General features: G+C 37.7%; 1 protein-coding gene across 1 annotated transcript; it reads right to left on the reverse strand.

The window, feature by feature from the left end:
• Window positions 1-17072: 17072 nt before the first annotated feature.
• LOC113302017 (WEB family protein At3g02930, chloroplastic) lies at window positions 17073-21237 on the reverse strand. Its single transcript, XM_026550850.1, has 3 exons — window positions 20873-21237; window positions 20188-20425; window positions 17073-20065 (listed from the first exon to the last, which is right to left on the reverse strand). The coding sequence occupies exons 1-3, from the start codon at window positions 20890-20892 to the stop codon at window positions 17441-17443; spliced, it is 2883 nt and encodes a 960-aa protein (XP_026406635.1). The 5' UTR covers window positions 20893-21237; the 3' UTR covers window positions 17073-17440.
• Window positions 21238-22706: the final 1469 nt, after the last annotated feature.

Raw genomic sequence — 22706 nt, forward strand, 5'->3', positions numbered from 1 at the left:
ACCCGAGTGTCGTAATTTAACTCAAGAGGAGTCCATTTTGATGGGAAATGACCTAAAGATCAAGACATGTTGATCTATAGATCCACATGGTCACCAGAATTTATCAACATGGTCGTTTTTGTTGTTTTAGGAAAGTTTTTGTTTTCTTAATAAACCCTTCGCGGATCAAGGGTAAGTTGGAACGGTGTGGCAGCTAAGTTAGCTGCATCATGCTCCACGAGCATGCTTGCAAGGGAAAATGGACGTGCATTTTCCTAGCTTTGAGGCCCGGATCTTAGCTTCATTATGGCTCACCGGGGGAGTTACGGTCTGCGGGGCAACGCGCCAAAGGCATAATTTTCCGGTCCGTCACAGTTGGAATCAGAGCAAGTTCCGAGAAAACTCTACGGACTTGTGCGAAGTGGACTCTTTGGCGAGTATTTTCCTTAATGGAAACTTAAAGTTGTAGAGTAGGCCAACTTTTTCGAAGAAAGAGTTTGTATCTGCTTAGCCAGTTATTATGGGAATCGAGTTGAGCTTGTTCAAGTACTGTGAGTTTTCCTGGCCTAAGTGGCACCCCACTTACAAGTGGATATCTGGAAGACTGTCTTGGACGGTGGGTAGACAATGGGACTGATCATCCCCACACGTTGGCAACTGGACAAGGGTGTGCGTTGTCAGGCCCGGATAGCATCCCTCTTACGAGTGGAAACCTGGATGACCGTCAGGGACGGTGGGCAACTGGAAATTGTTCCGCACAGTACTGTGCTAAAATATTGTCATTTCGATGACATCTTTAAACTTGTGAACCTTAGGGATTCCTGGGTGGTGGTATGGGATACCATCTAGGATAAATGGTCGAGATATCCTCTTGGCACTGGCCAATTGTGATTCTTGGTATTGTTGTTGGAACTTTTGGGTTCCTGGGCAGGCGGTATGGGACGGTTGCTCAGAAGGTCTAAATTGTTGTTTACGATAACTTGAAGAAACCCGTGATTTCTGAGCATCTGGTATAGGAATTTTCCTCAGGAAATCCAAACCGAAGAGATTGTCCATAATAGTTTTTGGTTTTGAATTTCGGGACGAAATTCTTTAAACGAGTGAAGAGTGTAACACCCTGTGTTTTTAGCATGGCGCATGATAAAAGATGCGTTATGGCCTGAGATGAAGCTTCATCTAAAGCTTCTATTGCGTGGTACGCGGTAGATTGCCTTAAGGCCAATGTCGCGCCAAAATGGCGCATTATGTTTGTCATTTGGCCAAGGGTCAATGTTGCATCATCATGATGCATTAGGCCAGTTGGGTAGATGGCTTTCAACTTGCAGCGTAATAATTGGGCATTACGAAATTTATTGGCCTAGAGCCAATATTGCACAATCATTGTGCATCAGGCCAGAGAGGACTGGCCGAACGAGTGTTGCGCAATCATTGTATGCAATCATTGCGAAGTAAAGAAATTAATGCGAAGTAACGCAATAATTGCAAATGAACGCAATCATTGCGATGAACAGTGAAGCAAGCATGTCAATTTTGTCCCCTAAACATACTTGTAGAAATTCCATTAAGACATATATAGGGAGGGGTAATTGGTTGAAGGTGCATATGCGGATTATGCACCAAGTAAGCTTCATAGCTTAGGCGGAAGAGTATAAGTGATGCCTAAGTCTCATTTATAGCTGCGTAGCCTTGCGAAGAGTGCATTTGATGCTTAGGCATCACTATGACACGCCGCGGACCCGATGATGCATAATCATTATGCATCTTTGACGGAATGTCCTACGGACCAGGCCATTACAATTATTGCTATGCTACGACCTCGCAAACGAGTTGGTTTAAGTTTTTATCCCTTCGTTGATGAACTACGGTCTTTTCTTGATCCCTTTAGAGCAGGGAAGGGTACGTAGGCAGCGGCAATGAGTTCCAGCATTGCCGGTCCAGCACTTTGTCGCTCATGTCATCTAATTGGGAGATGATTGCGACATTCTAGCCTCTCATGTCATCTGGATCGGTAGCTCGATGCAAGAGATGATTGTGGCCAAACTTGATGAGGCAAGTTGCATTCCATTCACTGGATGCTCATACTTCCTATCAAGGTGTTCGATATAGGCTAAATACCCGAGTGTCGTAATTTAACTCAAGAGGAGTCCATTTTGATGGGAAATGACCTAAAGATCAAGACATGTTGATCTATAGATCCACATGGTCACCAGAATTTATCAACATGGTCGTTTTTGTTGTTTTAGGAAAGTTTTTGTTTTCTTAATAAACCCTTCGCGAATCAAGGGTAAGTTGGAACGGTGTGGCAGCTAAGTTAGCTGCATCATGCTCCACGAGCATGCTTGCAAGGGAAAATGGACGTGCATTTTCCTAGCTTTGAGGCCCGGATCTTAGCTTCATTATGGCTCACCGGGGGAGTTACGGTCTGCGGGGCAACGCGCCAAAGGCATAATTTTCCGGTCCGTCACAGTTGGAATCAGAGCAAGTTCCGAGAAAACTCTACGGACTTGTGCGAAGTGGACTCTTTGGCGAGTATTTTCCTTAATGGAAACTTAAAGTTGTAGAGTAGGCCAACTTTTTCGAAGAAAGAGTTTGTATCTGCTTAGCCAGTTATTATGGGAATCGAGTTGAGCTTGTTCAAGTACTGTGAGTTTTCCTGGCCTAAGTGGCACCCCACTTACAAGTGGATATCTGGAAGACTGTCTTGGACGGTGGGTAGACAATGGGACTGATCATCCCCACACGTTGGCAACTGGACAAGGGTGTGCGTTGTCAGGCCCGGATAGCATCCCTCTTACGAGTGGAAACCTGGATGACCGTCAGGGACGGTGGGCAACTGGAAATTGTTCCGCACAGTACTGTGCTAAAATATTGTCATTTCGATGACATCTTTAAACTTGTGAACCTTAGGGATTCCTGGGTGGTGGTATGGGATACCATCTAGGATAAATGGTCGAGATATCCTCTTGGCACTGGCCAATTGTGATTCTTGGTATTGTTGTTGGAACTTTTGGGTTCCTGGGCAGGCGGTATGGGACGGTTGCTCAGAAGGTCTAAATTGTTGTTTACGATAACTTGAAGAAACCCGTGATTTCTGAGCATCTGGTATAGGAATTTTCCTCAGGAAATCCAAACCGAAGAGATTGTCCATAATAGTTTTTGGTTTTGAATTTCGGGACGAAATTCTTTAAACGAGTGAAGAGTGTAACACCCTGTGTTTTTAGCATGGCGCATGATAAAAGATGCGTTATGGCCTGAGATGAAGCTTCATCTAAAGCTTCTATTCCGTGGTACGCGGTAGATTGCCTTAAGGCCAATGTCGCGCCAAAATGGCGCATTATGTTTGTCATTTGGCCAAGGGTCAATGTTGCATCATCATGATGCATTAGGCCAGTTGGGTAGATGGCTTTCAACTTGCAGCGTAATAATTGGGCATTACGAAATTTATTGGCCTAGAGCCAATATTGCACAATCATTGTGCATCAGGCCAGAGAGGACTGGCCGAACGAGTGTTGCGCAATCATTGTATGCAATCATTGCGAAGTAAAGAAATTAATGCGAAGTAACGCAATAATTGCAAATGAACGCAATCATTGCGATGAACAGTGAAGCAAGCATGTCAATTTTGTCCCCTAAACATACTTGTAGAAATTCCATTAAGACATATATAGGGAGGGGTAATTGGTTGAAGGTGCATATGCGGACTATGCGCCAGGTAAGCTTCATAGCTTAGCCGGAAGAGTATAAATGATGTCTAAGGCGCATTTGTAGCTGCGTAGCCTTTCGAAGAGCGCATTTGATGCTTAGGCATCACTATGACACGCCGCGGACCCGATGATGCATAATCATTATGCATCTTTGACGGAATGGCCTACGGATCAGGCCATTGCCATTATTGCTAAGCTACGACCTCGAAAACGAGTTGTTTTGAGTTTTTGTCCCTTCGTGGATGAACTACGGTCTGTGCTTGATCTTTTTAGAGTAAGGAAGGGTACGTAGGCAGCCGCAATGAGTTGCAGCATTGCCGGTCCAGCACTTTGTCGCTCATATCATCTAATTGGGAGATGATTGCGACATTCTGGCCTCTCATATCGTCAGGCTCGGTATCTCGATGCAAGAGATGATTGTGGCCAAACTTGATGAGGCAATTTGCATTTCATTCACTGGATGCTCATACTTCCTATCAAGGTGTTCGACATAGGCTAAAAACCCGAGTGTCGTAATTTAGCTCAAGAGAAGTCTATTTTGATGGGAAACGGCCCAAAGATCAAGACATGTTGATCCAAAGATCCACATGGTCACCAGAATCTAGCCAAATTCCGTTGTTTAGGGCCTCAAATGGCTGTTTTTGCCGTTTTAGGAAAGTTTTTGTTTTCTTAATAAGCCCTTCGCGGATCAAGGGTAATTTGGAATGGTGTGGAATCTAAGTTAGATGCATCATGCTCCACGAGCATGATTGCAAGGGAAAATGGACGTGTATTTTCCTAGCTTTGAGGCCCGGATCGTAGCTTCATCATGGCGCACTGGGGGAGTTACGGCCTGCGGGGCAACGCGCCAAAGGCGTAATTTTCCGGTCCGTCACAGTATAGATTTCTCAGGGAATCTACAGAGAATTCTTTCTTATTATTGAATAATTCGTTGATAATTGGATCATTCAATTCCTCCAAATCTTCAGAGATATCCGTTAACTCACTAAGTTCTCTTTTCAGTTCACGCAGACTGTTCTTGGTTAGAGGCAACAATTGTTCATAGTGAGTGATATTTTCCAATGATGAAATGATTCGAGAATTTAAATCATTTCTTTTTCTGATGAACTCCTTCACCATAGCCCAAAAGTTATTATCAGAATGACAAATAGACAATAGGTAGGAGGAAGAACCTGGATCAGTAGTCGTATCCTTCACCTTTCTTTTTCTTGAGTTATATATTCCTTCACACGGATACGCATTGACTGCTTGTACATCATTTTGTGGTACCTCTTGTTATAGGATCCATTAGACTGAATCTTCAGACGAGAGAAAAGGCAAAGGACAAGGATGTTCGCAAGAGAACATAAATAGAGTTTAGGATAATAAAACCCTAGTGAACCTTGAAAAAGTCTTAACGGTCCATTATTTATTTCAACAATAAGATATTTTCTTGCACAAAATAGCAAAAGAAATCAACAAAAGATTTACAAGAATTGAACAACCTTGATGTAATCCTTATTTCCAAGTCCAAAATAAGGATACAGTATATTACTATGGTTTAGATAGTAATAGAGTGAACATAATGTTCACATCTTGTGTCACAAGGTGACATTTCAAGATTTGTTGAGTAAATAGACTTACCTCATCTGACTTTGATTCTTTTGGACTTCTTCTTGCATCCATGCATTACATATTGCTTCTCCAGGATTAGATTCATCTTTTTCATGTCATTTTGAAGTTTGGAAATTCTTTTGCAGTTCCTTTTAAATCTCCAACACTTATCCTGGACATGACTTGTACTTCCACAAAAAGATCAAAGCAGGGATTTGCTTTGAAAAGGTGACTCATGTTTGTAACGCACACGATCACTTGGTCCCGAACCAGCTGGAACAAATGAATTAGATGTGCTTATTGTCTTGCTTTTGAACCCTAAACCTTGTGTGTTTCCAAAAAACAAATGAATTAGATGTGCTTACTGTCTTGCTTTTGAACCCTAAACCTTGTGTGTTTCCAAAAGCCCTTTGACCAAATAACATTGCTGAAATTTTGTCTGAGCTTCCTGATAGCCTTTGCAGGTCACACTTGATAGAGTTAATATCCTTTTCTTTCAAAGTTAGGGTTCTGGTGAATTCATCGTTAGGACAGTCAATCTCAAGAGTTTTCACCTGGAGTGATGATTCAAGTTTATTCAACAACTCTTTAGGTCGTTTTTTTCGTGATGAATTTCTTCAGAATTATCCAGGAAATCTAGGATCTTAGTGTCAGACTCATATTCCGAACTAGAATTCGAGTAACCTGGAACTTCTGCTGAGAGGGATGAAACTTCCTCACACACTTCAACAGTATGTAGGTCATTGTCACTCTGAGATCCCTTTTCTTGACTTGAATCATCAGAAGCATTAGAGAGAGAAGATGATCTCTCAAATCTTTTGCTTTTCTTCACCATATCCTTGATCTTTTGTGTAATCAGTAATCTATTAAGATCAAAGTGATTAGAATAACATTCATCAGCCTATGACAAGTTGGAAGCTTCACTTGCAATGGTCACGACGTTGAACGCAGAGGTTCTGACTGTATCCTGATCAAGATCAAGTAATTTAATCTTTCCAACAAGAGTATTTCTGGAAAGAGTATCAAGGTTATTTCCCTCAACTATGGCATGCTTCTTAGAATCGTATCTAGATGGCAGCGATCTGAGAATTTCATCACAATGTCCTTTTCAGGAATAGTCTTACCCAATGCAAAAGATGCATTAAAAATTTCAGACACTTTGTGATTAAACTCATCAAATGAATCTTCATGTGCCATACAAAGGTTTTCCCAATCGGAATTAAGGTTTTGAAGCCTAACTTCCTTCTCACTGGTGTTACCTTCAAAATACGGTTTCTAAGATATCCTAAGCATCTTTAGACCGAGTGCACGTGGTCACATGGTGCTGAAGATCTGGGGTAATGGCATGTATGATGGCGTTCAAACCGTCGGAGTTTTGCTTTGAAGCAAGTATCTCAGCAGCGTCATATGCACCAATATTCTTAGGAACGGTTGCATCTCCTACTGCAACAACGGGAGCATCATAATCATTAACTACATAAACTCATGATTCAAAATCATGCGTCCATATCAGGTCGATACAAACACAGACTTATAAGGTCTTTAAACGTGTTTTCCTGCTTTGATACCAATTGAAAATGCGGGGGTCTAACAACCACACCCAACAATTCGTTTGGAAATCTGAGAGGACTTACTCTAATATACTTTCTAGAGAATCAACTAGATAGTCAGACTCAATCTAGAGAAAAGTATATAGAAGAGTATTATATCTCTAACTCTTAATTCAATCTGCAATCAGCAAATAGAAACCTGCGATCACGATTGAATATAAGAGGAGTAAACTTGAACGGTACCAAAGACCAATGTTCAAGTGTCAATCAATGTAAATCAACAACCAAATCTTGGATATTCTATCTTAACGCACAACCTGTGATATTTCAATTATATAACAAAATATAATGCGGAAAATAAATAATACAGATGCCAGAATTTTGTTAACGAGAAAATCGCAAATGCAGAAAAACCCCGGGACCTAGTCCAGATTGAACACCACAGTGTATTAAGCCGCTACAGACACTATCCTACTACCAATGAACTTCGGACTGGACTGGACTGTAGTTGAAACCTAATCAATCTCACACCGATTCAAGATAAAGTTGCGCTCCTTACGTCTCTGATCCTAGCAAGATACTAAGCACTTGATTCCCTTAGTTGATCTGACACACAACCAAGAGTTGCTACGACCCAAAGTCGAAGACTTGATAAACAAATCTGTCTCACACAGAAAAGTATATAGGATTGAATAAATCTGTCTCCCACAGAAATACCCAAGAGTTTTTGTTCCGTCTTTTGATAAATCAAGGTGAACAGGAACCAATTGATAAACCGGTCTTATATTCCCAAATAAAATCCTAGTATTATCAATTACCTCACAATAATCTAAATCTTATAATGGCGAAACTAGATATTGTGGAATCACAAACGATGAGACGAAGATGTTTGTGATCACGTTTTATCTTGCCTATCGGAGAAATTAATCTCGAGCAAATCTTAGAGAAGATAGTACTCAAACGATAGAATCAGGCAAGATCATAACACGCAACTACAAGAGAAATAGTTGGGTCTGGCTTCACAATCCCAATGAAGTCTTTCAAGTCGTTAACCTACAAGGTTTAGGAAAACCTAAGGTTAAAGGATAATTAACTCTAGTTTATGCAACTAGTAACACACATGAGATGTGGGGATTAAGTTTCTCAATTGCTAGAGTTCTCCTTTATATAGTTTTCAAATCAGGGTTTGCAATCCAAGTTACCTTGGTAACAAAGCTTTCATTATTCACCATTAGATGAAAAACCTGATTCAACCAAGCTAATATCTTTCAACCGTTAGATCGAACTTAGCTTGTTACACACAAATGAAATGTACCCTCATTTAGGTTTATAAACCATACCCAAACATGTACACCATGTTGGCTCAACAATAGTTAACCGAATTTAGCCATATGGTAACTCTCATATCAACCATATTCATCTTAACCATAACTAGTTCAAATGACTCAAATGAAACTAGTTAAAAAGTCGTTCAATTGCTATATTTTCATAGAAGTATACAAGAACACAATTGAAACAAAATCGGTTTGATTCACTCGAATCAATTCATGAACATTATAGCCACGGTTTCCAAAGATTGCATTCCTTATAACATAAATGTTTAAGTTCATGTACACAACCGATTTTAGAAAGTAACCCACTCAAGTACGCAAACGGGTACGCATACTTGAGTATCCGGACTTGAGTTTGGTTACACCAGTACGCGTACGGGTGCGCATACTACTTAAACTTCCAAACTCCAGCAGATTTTCACGGGCGTGAACTTTCTGCCGGTATGCGTACGGGTACGCATACTTGCCCAGACATCAGCAACCACTAGTACGCGTACGGGTACGCATACTTCAGGCTCCCGGTTTTTGACTTACACAATAATGTGATTTACACACTATGTTTATATCCAAACATGGTTACATGATTCTAAACTCTTTATTTCAATCATTGAAACTTTCTTAGAGGATGTTATATAGTTGTTATTCACAAACTATTTTTCATTAAAGCAATTTTCAAGTTATTGAAATTATCATAATGAAACATTCCAAGACTTCACCAAAATGATTGTATCACACAAACCATGTGGGATGTTACTCGGAAATTTTCATATGATCTTATTCGGACTTTCGTCACGAATGTAAGATGAACTTGGACAAAGCGAAAGCTTTCCAACACATATTCCGAGAAATATATAAGCGAGTTAAACTCAACTCGAAATCTCAAATGTGTATAATAGAAAACTATATCGTAACACGACTTATGTCTCAATATAAAAGATAAAGTAGAATAGACTTTCCAAGTGATAGATAAGTTTCAGTATCCACATACCTTTTGTCGATGAAGTTACACAAGCTCCCCTTAGTAGTTCTTCGTCTTCAAATGATGAACGCCGTGAAGTCTAAATCTCAACTACACAATCTATGTCCTAGTCCGAGACATCTACAAATAGGCTAGAAATCAGGACTTATAGTTTTGATCACTAACATTGACAAACATGCTTGAGATAGCAACGCATGCGATTTCGACCGAGCAATGCTCTAACACTATCTACTTAGTTTCCTCAGTATCCCCGCACCTTCGAATTCTAGACTCATGCACGTGAATAACAGCAAGTCCTTTGGATCGTATTCCAAACAACAAAGGAAGAATCTGTTTGGTAACCACTCTAATCAATCTTTCTTGAATATATATGAGTTGTTGACAAAGACTCTTCTGTTTAAACTAATAAACTCCTTTGTCAGGTTAGATCAACCTAAACTTTGATTACCAAAATAATGAATATTTAGATTTCAATCAATCAGTATAGAACTTAAAGAGTAACTATAAAGTAATGTCGATCGTACATAACCAGACAATCAAGTATATCAAAGATAAACACGATTCTTGATGGATCCCATCCGATCAAGGTTTATGCACTAACTCCACAAGATACGGAAACTAATAAGAAATCTTCTTCGTCTTCAAATCTTTTATTGCCTTCAATACCTGCACAACACAACTTGAATCCTCTTGTGATCAATCACACACAGAACGGAGTCTGCTAATAATGGATTATCACAAGATGTCTTTAGAAAATGGTTCTAAATATCCCATCGATACTTTGATCTAGTTTGAGTGAGCCTTATATCAGAAGAGAAGATTCTCAAAAAGTAAACAAACTTGGTGCAATCAAAGTTTCAACAACCGTTAGTCAATCAAATCAATAATCGAAAACTAAAATAACAATGCAAATATCTATTTTCACACCAACGGTACTCATAGAGTTTCTTGATCCAACAAAAGTCTTTAAACGAGCGGTCATAAGAGATTTGCCTAATTAGGGTACTTTCCTTTTCAGATAGACGACTCCACCAGAAACAACAAGAATGAAGTTTTCCTGACTCTTAGGATAGTTTGCAAGAAATGAAAACTCAAGTATTTATAGACCAAGGTTGTTTGGACAACAAGGAAATTACAAAACCGAAAATATTCTCAAGATATTAACATTAAAGTACCTAATTTCGGTTTTCGTATTTCCAACTAATTACCAAACCATTTTTCCAACAACTCACTTAGAAAAAATCTATTTTTAGTCTAGCACATTAACTAAAAATGTTTCCAGAGGATGTGCTTTGATTGTTGGTAATTAAAACATATATTATGAAAATGATAACTAAATGCTTTTCAATTTTTTGGTATGGGGCCGCCTTGACTATTAAGGAATATCTTTGAACTGATAAAAGTTATATACATGTTCAAATATGTCGACATATAAAAGTTTCTCAGCAAACCCTAATTCCAAACTTCACACAAAACATAAAGAGATATGTGAATATTGGAAACTCGGTTTTTCTTCTTGGGATCGGTTCTACCATGACTCACAATGTAAGTTGTGATCGGTTATACCATGCTTCCCAAACTAGATTATGACCGGTTACACCTTGCTTCCCAGAGGTAGCTTGTGATCGGTTACACCTTACTTCCCGAGTTAGCTTGTGATCGGTTACACCTTGGTTCCCAAAGTAACTTGTGACCGATTATAACTAACTTCCCAAATTAGCTTGTGACCGGTTACACTTTACAACTAACTTCCCAATGTAGCTTATGACGGGTTACACCATGCTTCACAAAGTAGCTTGTGACCGATTACAATATGTTACACAGTATATGCTATGACCGGTTATACCCTAAATATCAACAAGTTAAGATAGGTTCAACCTTGTCATCTTATATTGGTCATTCAAAAGATATTCAATAAAGAACATGACCAATCATGATTTACTTTCAATTATGACATATATGTACTTCTTTTAAACAAATGTTATAAAATATTTTTTCCTAGGGTGAAATCATACTTATATCTTACACATAATCAAGTAACTAAATATAAAGATTATGTTGATGTCGTATTTATGAAGTTCCAAAAGATAAGCGTTTATACTTCGTAATTCAATAAGTTCTTTGACACTTTGATCATAACAATATGACCAAGTCTAACCCCTAGGGTATTATATATACATCTTCGCATGTTATGTTTTCAATATAATCCGAAAGATATGTTAGGAATGGAAACAAGATCAAGTCAATATTACTAACCTCAAGTGGAAGGATGATGTCCTCGTTGTAGTCGTCACTTCTTCACATTCTTCAGGTCTTCTGAGTAATACTTGTACGTCTCAACATTCCTAGACTTTCTATTCTAACCTAAACGAAGTTGACTCTAGTATTTAATCAAGCGACTTTAGATGAGTTTTGATACTAAAATATGACAACCAAACTTGACATATCAACGCTTGGTAGGTTCAACCGAGCTATGCTCTAACAAAATTATACATATTTCTTATACTAACAATAATCTATTAAAAGGGTAGTTTTAGAAATATCTCATTTTTAATGATATAAGTCATCTATTACTGGGACAAAATTTAAAAATGAATACATCATCTACTTAGGGACGCGAGGAGTTTTTACAAAAAAAAAATAAAAATAAAACTTAATAACAACGTGTTTTAGACTCGTTATAACGTTTTCACACATGTTATAACCGTTAGATAGGAATTTCATACCATTTTTTTTCTTCTATTTAACTGTTATAACGCCCGTTCTTTAAAAAAAACGTATAAAAAGTGTTTTTTCCCCTAAATAACGCGTTTTTAGCCAGAAACATGTTCATACCCGTCAAAACGCGTTATAACGGTCACACCTAGTGCCTGTGACCTGAGCCGTGACCCGTTTATCAAACCTTGGAATCCACTAATCGACGTTTATGCCTAAAGAAACAATCACTTCTGATTTTTTCGTATAATTTAAGAGCTACTTAGACTTTGAGTTTCGGTCCTAGAAATTTTTGATTAGAGTTTGGGTCTCAAGATTAGAAATGACAGTCGTGCATTAAAATTACAAATTAGACGAAATTTGATATATGTGCACATTACATACATGTATTTATTTTTAAACAAGGTTTGAAAAACGGGTTACAGGTTAGGTCACGTTCATAGGTCGTTACCGTTATATCGCGTTTTGACGGGTATGAACATGTTTCGAGTAAAAGACGTGTTGTTTAGAGAAAAACGCGTTTTCTGAACATTTTTTTTTATTTTAAATAACGAGTGTGATAATGGCTAACTAGAACAAATAAATTAATTATGGTCTTAATTTCCTATCTAACGGTTTTAAAATGCGTGAAAACGGTTATAACCGGTCTAAATAACGTTGTTACTATGTTTTTTGAATTTATTTGTTTAGTCATTTTTTTTAGAAAATAAAAATCGTGTAAAAAATTATTTATATATTCTTTTTTTCTAAAAAACAGATATAATGGGTGTGAAACGGGAGAAACGATCTAAAAAATTTATGCTGAAACGTAATTTCAAATTAAAAAATTTAGAAATCAATTTTAGACAAACGATTATCACATGCGTGAAAACCTTTATAACGGGTCTATATAACATCGTTTTCTTTTTTCTGTTTATCCGTGTCGAGTATCGGTGACCCTCATGAACACGCTATATAGGCGTGGCCGTTTTAACGGTCGCTTTTCAAATTTTGGTTCCAAAATATGATTAGGTATTCTGGATTTTTTATTATATCTTCTTCTCTTTGGACGGTGACCGATACGACTAAAATTTGATGTGTTTTATTGAAAAATATTTTTCATTGCAATGATTGTGTTACCCTGGACACGAGGACACAAGATAACAAAGCTCTAGTTAATGTAAAATAAAAAAAATAGGCTTAGCCTTATTTTTGTGTCCATAAACGCACAAACTATTAATCTAGTGTCTGTAGCCGACCAGTGATGTGTTGGATGCCCTCCTAATAGTCTTACATGGACTATCAGCCAAACATAAAGAAGAAGAAAACAGATCCATCGATTTTTAAGCCTTCAAAATCTATTGGATTTTTCGCACCTCGTGCCTAGTCCATCAATGCAAGGATCAGCCACGATCGGAGAAACATTGGACAAGCAGGGTCTAGTATGTTGATGAATGACAACTGCTTGGCTGGCCCTAACTATCCAAAGATACAAGTTGTAACACTGCTCAGTTGACTGGATAGTTGCAACGATGCTCCCTTGACCAGATAGGTTCATGCCAATGTTTCGCTCGAATAACTATTGTTTTCTCGTGTTCTTCTTTTGCACACATCCCTGATCCCATCAATGGTAGGAGGCATCCAGAGCTGCTGGTTTTGCTTACGATTAATCTTTTTTTTTTCTTTACCGATATCACTATAGTACGTGATTAATCTCTTTTTTTTTCTTTACCAATCAGAAACAAGCATTTTTCTTTCTGTTTTTAGATAGATTCCAACGAATTTGAGTTTTGGTTTTAATTTTCTAATGTGCCCTTCGTTTTAAGTCAAACCAAATCTTGTTAGTTAATAAAAAATAATAATTAACTTAAATCTTGTTGGTTTTAACTTCCTAATGTGCCCTTCTCGAGCTTTAGTTGGTGTCCTTCTTGGATGTTTTTCGCGTTCGCCTTCACGTGAACAACAAAATATTCTCCCAATAATTTTTTTATCCGCTCTTCTTTTGGAAGTTGATTGTTTCCTCACACTGAATCCAACTCTCCTTGCATAGGCATTATAAAATTCATACGCATGATCGTCGGAATTAAATGTCTTTCCCATTATGGTTTCGTGATCTTCCATAGCCTCTCTAGTAACAATAATCTCTTCCGCATTAGTTTGAACAATCTCATTATCGTAGTTGTCATCTTCCATAGCCTCCCCAGTAACAATAATCCCTTCCGCATTAGTTCGAACAATCTCGTTGTCGTTGTTGTCATCTTCCATAGCCTCCCCAGTAACAATAATCTCTTCCACATTAGTTCGAACAATCTCATTATCGTCGTTATTCGCCACCATAGATTCCCTTGGATTAGCAATTTCATTCAAATCAAATGAATAAAACTTCTTTTGATCTTCCATTCTGATGACATAAAAACAAAGTTACTGGTTAAATTTTGAAAGTTGTAATTGAAACCAAAGCATACAAGTACACAGCTAATAATAGCAAAGTTTGTTCCAAACAGTCCCATACAATGCGAATTTTTTTTTGAGGTACAAAGTTTGGTCCTGTTACTAACCCGAGCAAACTCGAGGAGTTTAAGAAAATATATTAAACCTAAAGTTGTGTTATGTTAATTTAGGTTAGTTATTATTTTTGATTAACTAACAATATTTGGTCTGACTTAAAACGAATGGCACGTTACGAAGTTAAAACCAATATTCAAATTCGTTGGAATCTATCTAAAAATATAAAGAAAAATGCTTGTTTCTGATTGGTCCCCATGTCCCCTTCATATTTTGCCCCCGTCAAAAATTTTCTCTTCTTTTCATCATACCTATTCAAGAATCATGCTAGATAGAAATTGGGGGGTGATAATCATAAAAATAATAAAACATGACCCCATGAACCATGTAATATGGATTCTAGAGAGAATCCGCATGGACATTCCATGTGAGGATCCCAAAAGAAAACTAGGTTTACAAGCTGTGCCCATCACATGCATCCTACAAGAGGACACTCCCGCTCCATAGTCCGCATTACTATTATTTCTAGAAGTAGACAGCCCCTTGCATTTGTTTTGGTTTTTATGCAGAGATTAATAATAATAATTGAGATAAAAGCTGCAAGAGCCCCAAGACCAAGAGTGACAATAAGAGTAATAAGAAACCAAAGTACAGATGAATTTCCAACAGGCATGGCAGATGGAAATGTCACAAGAAATTGCTAAACGATTGTAGTTGGGATCCTTGGGAACTTTAAGTCTCGCTACTCAACCACTTGTTTGATTTATTTTCAGTGAAACCCCATAAACTGGAAGCCACGGTCCATAGACACCTTAACTGGGGAAGCTCTTTATATCAAAAGCAGAAACTTAATTGATAATGGAACTTAGTTGTGCATCTCTCAGTGCTATGCGTAATGCAACTTCCAAGCATCCCTCTCTCCGTAGCCATGGAAGGCTAGATAAAATGAAACGTTCGATAATAAAATGGTCCAAAAGAAATTTGATCTTCTATAGATTCAAATTCATCTCTATAAATATCGTCTCTTGAGCCTTGGATCTTCACAAAGTTAAAAGATGCTGTCGCATGACCTTTTACCGCATTATCAATCATTTAATATGTACAGAAACTCAAGCTTTATTCTTTAAAAACGTGAAACCACGTATTGATTCAAAAGGAAATAATGGCCCACCCTGGCGATGTTTCGATCTTGACTTGTTCACCACCGCATTTGTCCATTAGTCCCAGCAACGCAGGACAGGCCTCTAAGGCTGCAACATATAAACGATAACCGTTTAACTAGAAAGCTATCATTGGGGCGTCACATTCCAATAGAGGGGTTTCATTTAGATTTTTAGTGTCCAAAAAAATGGTTATGAGATATCCTAACACATATATAAAATGTCTAGATTATCCTTTAACTAAAATAAAAACTTTAAAACCGTAGAAAAAATCATGGCCAGGTTTGGATTAATTCCAAACGCAGAAATTTTATTTGCATGTAGTTTTACGGCCAGGTTTGGATTAATTCCGACCGTAAAAGTGGTTATGAAGAAATCATGGCCAGGTTTGGATTAATTCCAACTGTAGAATTCTATTTGCATGTAGTTTTACGTCCAGGTTTGGATAGTTCCAACCGTAGAAGCTCATTTTACGTCCAGATTTGGATAGTTCCAACCGTAGAAGCTCATTTTACGTCTAGGTTCCTTTTCATTCCAACCATAGAACTGATTTTACGTCCAGGTTTGGATTATTTCTAATCGTAGAAGTTTATTTTACGGCCAGTGTGATTGACTAAATTTTTTTTTTCTTCTCTCTAGTTTTTCTTCCCACAAAAACTTTGTCTCAGAATTCACCAAGTATACAACAAACTTCATTAATTTAATTATTATCTAATTAAATTAAAATTAACTAAATAAGAGTTGTTTAGTCATCACAAAATTATTTAAATTATTTGAGATAAGGGGTTTCTGATATTACCTATGAAAGACCCGTTTTTGTCATATTAGAGGACACCCCTCTATTGGAATGTGAAGCATAGCTTTAACTATTTTCGTATGAGATACGAAATTAGACGTCTTGGATTCCAACTCAAATCAAATTGACAACTGAAAAGAGTAACCCCTTTCCTATTACTATGATATTGAGTGTGAAAGCTATAGCTAATCGTGGAGATTATTAATCCTAACGCTGCACAAAATGATACAGTATATCTTAAATTGCTTTTAACCAAATCAACAAAAGGTAAGAAAACTTCTGAGTTACAGACTGTTTTAGCTAATTTTATTACAATCCAAGCCAGAGAGATTAGTGTATTAACAAGTCAAAAAGTCAGAGATCGACAGCTTTTTATCTCTGCAGTTGTTGGAATGAATGTCGCAAAATAAAGTGGGAAGGAAGAAAAGATACCATGTGAAAGTAAATTTGTTCCTCCCCTATGGAGTACCTGTTTCTTCTTTGGAAGTACTTGAGATTTGACTCAGAATGTTTTAGGCCACCTGCCTGAAACTCCTCTCTTGTGTCATGTCCTTTCCCAACACCAGTAGATCAAGTACCCAACTTTTGCAGAGAATAAATGAGACTAGTAATCAATGAAATAACAATCTATCCCCATCTCCTCTCCTATTTTACACCAATTACAGAAAACATCAAACGAAAATGGAGACAACCCATGTTTAGTAGCTAAAACTTTACTTCCATATAATTTGCAAACATGGACGGACAGTTTACTGTTTTATAACTATAAACTGATTTCTCGTGCAAAGAGAATAACAAAATACAATTAATTAATATAGAGAACTCTAACCAAACCTTTTCATGAACAAGAAAAGAACTTCAGATACACAAATACTGCCATGCCCAACCCACGTTGTATTCCTCCCAACATAGGAGGAATTAACATCAGAAAAAAACAATCTATGAATAATAACAACCACCCTCTTCTTCTATATTCACCTATTCTGATTTTAAAAGAATTCAAGCAAGGAACATACGGAAATCAAACACTTCTGATCAGACACGATAATATTAAAAACTGAAAAATTAAATCAAACTTGCCGGCGCATCAGCCCCACGCTCATCTAATAATTGTTGCGCTGTGTCGTGCCCAGTTGATGGAGTTGCTTCCTACTTACTGTTGGTGCTGCTCTTCTTCTTCAACAAACTTCCAAATTTAGACAGCAACGGCTTCTTCTTCTTTTGTTGAAGTTGCTTTGTTGGAGAGGTTGCTCCATTTTCGATATTCTCTGTTGATGACAATCCGTTTACCTGATCCAGGCTTTCATCATCCATCTTAGATTCAACATCGTCATCAACTGATTCATGTTCAGTTCCCTTCTCTGGCAAGTAATCTTTCTCACCAATCTTGAAGTTCTCCCACATTTTAGGCTCAAGTTCAACTGTATTGTCTTCTTTTTCTTTGTGATTACCATTTCCAATCCGCAAATTCTCCAAAAGATCATCTTTTCTGTGTTCTTCTTCAACATTTTGAGATGGAGTTTGCAACACCGAGTTTTCCTTTTCAGCTGTATTTCCATTCTCCACTGTGAATTCTACCACTTTAGGGAGCAAATCATAATCTTTTTCACTGTCGGAAACATCTCCATTTTCTTCAGTGTTCTTTTTCGCAGTTACTTCTTCGAGAAATTTAGACAGCTCCTCCACTTTCTCTCGAGCATTGGCTTCTTTAACTCGAAGCTCTTCATTCTCATGGATGATACTCTGCAGTTCATTCTCTTTGTCCAACAATCTATCCTTTAGCACTATGCTCTCAACTTTAACTTCCTCCACCAGTCCCCTCAGAGAACTAACCTCAGATTCTGCTTCTTCTAGGTTAATCTGCATCTGAATCCCATCCTTCTTGGCAACCCTAGCTTCCTCTTCTGCTTCTTTGAGTAAGCTAACCAACCTTTCGGTTTCGTTCCTTGCACATAAATTTTCTTCTTCCAATTGCTTTATGGAAGTTACAAAATTCTTCTCCTTTTCTTCCCAAGCAGAGTTAGAATTCTCAATTTCAAGCTTGGATTGATGAATAGTGTTCGATAAGAGATCAATTTCATTTCTGGATACGTCAAGTCTGTTTTCATACTTCTCATTTGTTTCTTTCAAAACCATCTGTAAATCTTCTATTTCAGCCTCTGCAGTTTTTAAATCAGATTCAGTGACTAGAAGCTTCTCCTTGGCTTCTCTTGCTTCTGAAGAAACTTCATGTAAAGCCGATGCTAAACTTTCCATCGCCTTCTTACTCTTGTCTTCATCATCCCTAGAAGCTTCCAACTTGTTTATAAGCTCGTTTTTCTCCTCCAACAAGTTCTGAACGCTTAAAGCTGCAAGTTTCTCGTGGTTTAAAGCTTGCATTTTTTCTTCCTTGACAGTTTCTAGCTCAGCATTGAGAAATTCAATTGTCTTGGCCATTTCAGAATATTCTTTTTTCACTGTATCATAACGTTTTTCTGATTCATCGAGATCTCCTCTTGCTCTCGCAATTGAAATCTCTAAGGATCCAACCTGCTCTCTAAGAGATTCGACATCAGATTCAGCGTCCTGTAATAAACCAATCTTACCCTCTAGTTGTTGCATAAGAGAATCCAAAGACTCTGATGCAGATTTCTCAGACCGATTTGCTTCCTCAACTCGAATCTCTAAATCTTGGGATTTCTTCTTCATCTCCTCCACCAAGTTAATCGCATGAAGTTCAGCTTGCTTTGCAGTTTCTACATCAACCTTTAATTCCTTAACCAGAGCTTCTCCTTCAGCCAACTTAGCTTCCAGCTTTGCTTCCATAGATTTTGATACCTCAAGGTCTTCTTTAAGAGAATCCATATCAATCCTCAGATGTTCAACTAGGGCTTCTCTTTCTGCCAATTTATCTTCGACGGATTTCAATTTCTCGAGCTTTTTTTTCAGAGAATCAACTTCAGCCCTCGCATTTTCAATCAGAATCTCATTTTCGACCAACTTTGATGCATCAGTTTTTGATTTGCTGACTTCTATCTTCAAACAATCAACCTCTAGCCTTAATTGTCCAATAAGCTCTTCACTTTCGGTTGCCAAAGTCACCTCGGCAGCTTTGGATTTTTCGAGTTCTTGCTGTAAGTGTTCAATTAGCTCTTCACTTTCAGCTAATTTCACCACAGCAGCTTCAGACTTCTTGACTTCTTCTTTAAGAGAGTCAACCTCAATGTCGAGCTTCTTTACCAACTCAGAGGTCTCATTGGATTCTCTCTCCACCTTTATATCAAGCAAGGCCTTCAATTTACCCAACTCTGCAGTGAGCACCTCCACCTTCTCAGCATGGATTTCTGCGATCTTGGTAGCATCCTCGGCATGACTTAACGCTTGGTTCTTTGCATCCGCGGTCATGGCTAATTCCTGCTTAATAGTTTGCAGTTCCTGAGTGGTAGACAGTAAAGCAGCCACATCAACAGCATGTTGACTTCGTACAGCTTCAAGCTCCTTAGTCCATGCTTCTTCTTTCTTTTGAGAAGTCTCAATTCCCACTTGCTCCAATTCATCAGCTCGGAATTTCTCAATCTCAGTGTTTTCTTCCGCTCGTTTTTGAGCAACAATGGATTCCCCAAGTTTCGCATCTGCCTCCTCTGCAACTCTCTTCGCTTCCTTTAACTCCTCAAGAGCTTGATCTTTCTCTTTCTCAATCAATGCTAACTTCTCCTTTGTTTTCGTCAGATCTTCCTTGGCTTGATTTAACTGAGCTTGTAGCTCTGATCCTTTTGCTGTGCGTGGCGGTTGTTTCTGCATTTGCAAATGTCAAATTACAACCTAAGAATTTCAAAGAAAGTTGCTCATAAGAAAAAAAAACATGAAATGACAGTAAACTAAGTATTCAGAGTCCGAAGATTCCTCGTTTAGCATACATCAGTTGGTGTTGTAGTAGTAACCCTAGGAGATCTCCGATCAGTAGGAGTTTTTGATTCAGCTGTTTTTGGGGATCGTTCAATTGAGAGACGTGAATTGTGTGCAGGAGAAGGTGTACCAAGACGCGAATTTGCCACTGGTGAAGGTGAACCACTGTCAGGTTTTGATACTCCCCTTGCTATTTTGCTAATCTTAGGGGTAGCAGGGGAGGTTTTGTTTGGCGGTGCAGCATCAGATCTGTTCAATAGCCAAATAATAGAATCTCATAAATCAAAATGCAGAATCAATCAAGATGAGCATTACATTTTTACTTCTATCTTAAATAAAGAACAACCATGACATCTAACTTACTAACATTTTAAATCTAAATCAAAACAAAGAACCCCGAAACAATTTTGACCAGTGATCAACAAAAACGGAAACTTTTGATGATCAAACTGTATCAGGTAGACAAGGAAAAAGTCCAAATGAAGAAAGCCACAGAAAAATAGAAAAACAGCCTAAATCAGATGTATACAAGCCAGATCCATACCATTAATGAAGAAGAAGAATGAACTAAAAATGAGAAATACCCAGATTAGAGAAAAATCAAAGTAAATGAAGTTGAACAAAACATAGAAAAACAATGAGTCATACATCAGATCTATATAGTTATACATAGAGAGAACAAAGAAATAAACTTACTTGGGTTTTGAAGACAACATATTTGTTGTTATTCTTCTTGCTGTTGCTTTAAGGAGAAGCTTCTTCTTAATTAAAGAGTTTAAGGAGAAGAGTCTGGTGTACTCAAATAATCCTCTACTAGCTTGCAGCAGACATTGTAAGAGGAGAATTTTAAGAAATGAGAGTTGAAACAAAATGTTCTCAGACTAACAGAAACAGAACAAGTAGATGAAGAAATAGCAAATGAAAAATGAAGTAATAATAATTTCAGTTGGTCAGCCTCTCACTTTCTCTCTCTACAAGTAACTTTTTCAGAAGCAAAGAAGTGCAATTACAACTTTGCTTTACCAGACAGTAGAAATCATAAAAAAAGAGAGGGGGAGGAGGTTGAAGAAATAGCAGCCCCACTACAGAAAAGAGAGATAACTGAATTGACACCAAAATGCTTTTTTTTTTTCTTTTTTTTTTCTCAATTTCAAATAATACATGCTAAAATCTACTAACTTCTAAAATTGATGACAAGTTTAACCCTAATAATAACCGGTTCTATCTATCCACTACTCACTACATTTGCGGCATTTTGCAGAATCTAACACCCGGCTGAATGACTAATTTGACCCCTTGGGTTTTACAACATGGGCTGATCGATAAAAAAACTGGCCCGATTGGGTATACCCAGATTAATTGGGTATATTCAATTTTAAGGGGACTCTTTTGTAGGGTTAAGGGATACCAAAATCGGTGAAGTTATAAAAGTATCCTTATCCATTATAATTAAAATTTAACCTAATTCACCCTGTCATTTCATTTTCATTTCATCTTCTCTTCTTTCCTCTTCTCCTACCATACCGACAACTAAGTTGGTCCCCCGTCTTCATTAAAAACGACTGAAAACTCGTCGATTAATTCGTCGTAATCATCGATTCGAAAATTTCATCTTCGGTTAATCTTCAAACATGAAGCCGCGAGTGAAACAAAGTTATAGAAGACCTAGTACTGAAGACTGTGGCATTGGAAAATCTGTTCAAAATAAACCGAAGAGAAAACCAGTTGACGAAGAAGAAATCCTTGGAACTGCTCAAGCCGAAGAAACGACGCGATTGAGAAAGTAAATGATTATATAAACTCAACCAAATACTTCAATTTTTCATTTGCATGTCAAATTAGGTCAGAAAATTTAAAAATATGGAACTGCAGTTATGTGCTCGTCAAGGTGTCTATTCGTCGACCTTGCCGACTTTTCATACTTAGGAATTGTCGTTTTCTTCTTTGTTTGAATATAGTAACGATTTTTCATCCCCTGGAAGTGATATTTGCAGGGTCGTCACTCTACTCAACCTAATACCTTGCCAACTAATTATGTTGGATTGTTAGTCGTCAGTATTAAAATTTTAAAAATGTCGACTAATGCTGTGCAAATACTTGCGTCTCTTGAGTTCCATTGTGTATTAGCCGTCATGTTATGTGAATAGTATCCTGCCGACTATGTATTAGTCGTTACTGTATAGGTTATCGATAATGTCGACTAAATGGTGATCAAAACTTAGTTTCTCTGTGTAGCATTGTGTTATTCGTCGTTATTGTTTTATTTTTCCTAAGGTGACGACTATTGTTTAGTCGTCACTTAAGTTTATTATCGTCCCTGATGGCTAATATCTGTTGTAACTTAGTCGTTTCCTTGTTCAAGGGTTGACCCTGACGAATAATTGAAATGTATTTCCATTGTTCTTGTTTAGGCTGCAAAAGGTCCAACAAAATAAAAAACTTGTTACTCCTTTTTCAAAACCTCCTCGCGCAGGCGACAAACTCTTGACTGCAATACATCGAGGGGAATTTGTAGAGACGGGAACGCTCA

Source organism: Papaver somniferum, chromosome 8, assembly GCF_003573695.1.
Source record: "Papaver somniferum cultivar HN1 chromosome 8, ASM357369v1, whole genome shotgun sequence".
Taxonomy (NCBI): Eukaryota; Viridiplantae; Streptophyta; class Magnoliopsida; order Ranunculales; family Papaveraceae; genus Papaver; species Papaver somniferum.

What these genes read in the sequence shown, in the direction of transcription:
- LOC113302017 (XM_026550850.1), bottom strand. Translation starts at nt 20,892, where the DNA reads ATGTTGTCTTCAAAACCCAA. An exon ending in ATGTTGTCTTCAAAACCCAA is followed by an intron (nt 20,426 to 20,872) that starts GTAAGTTTATTT and finishes GCTATTGAACAG; the next exon opens with ATCTGATGCTGCACCGCCAA. An exon ending in CTACTACAACACCAACTGAT is followed by an intron (nt 20,066 to 20,187) that starts GTATGCTAAACG and finishes TTGCAAATGCAG; the next exon opens with AAACAACCGCCACGCACAGC.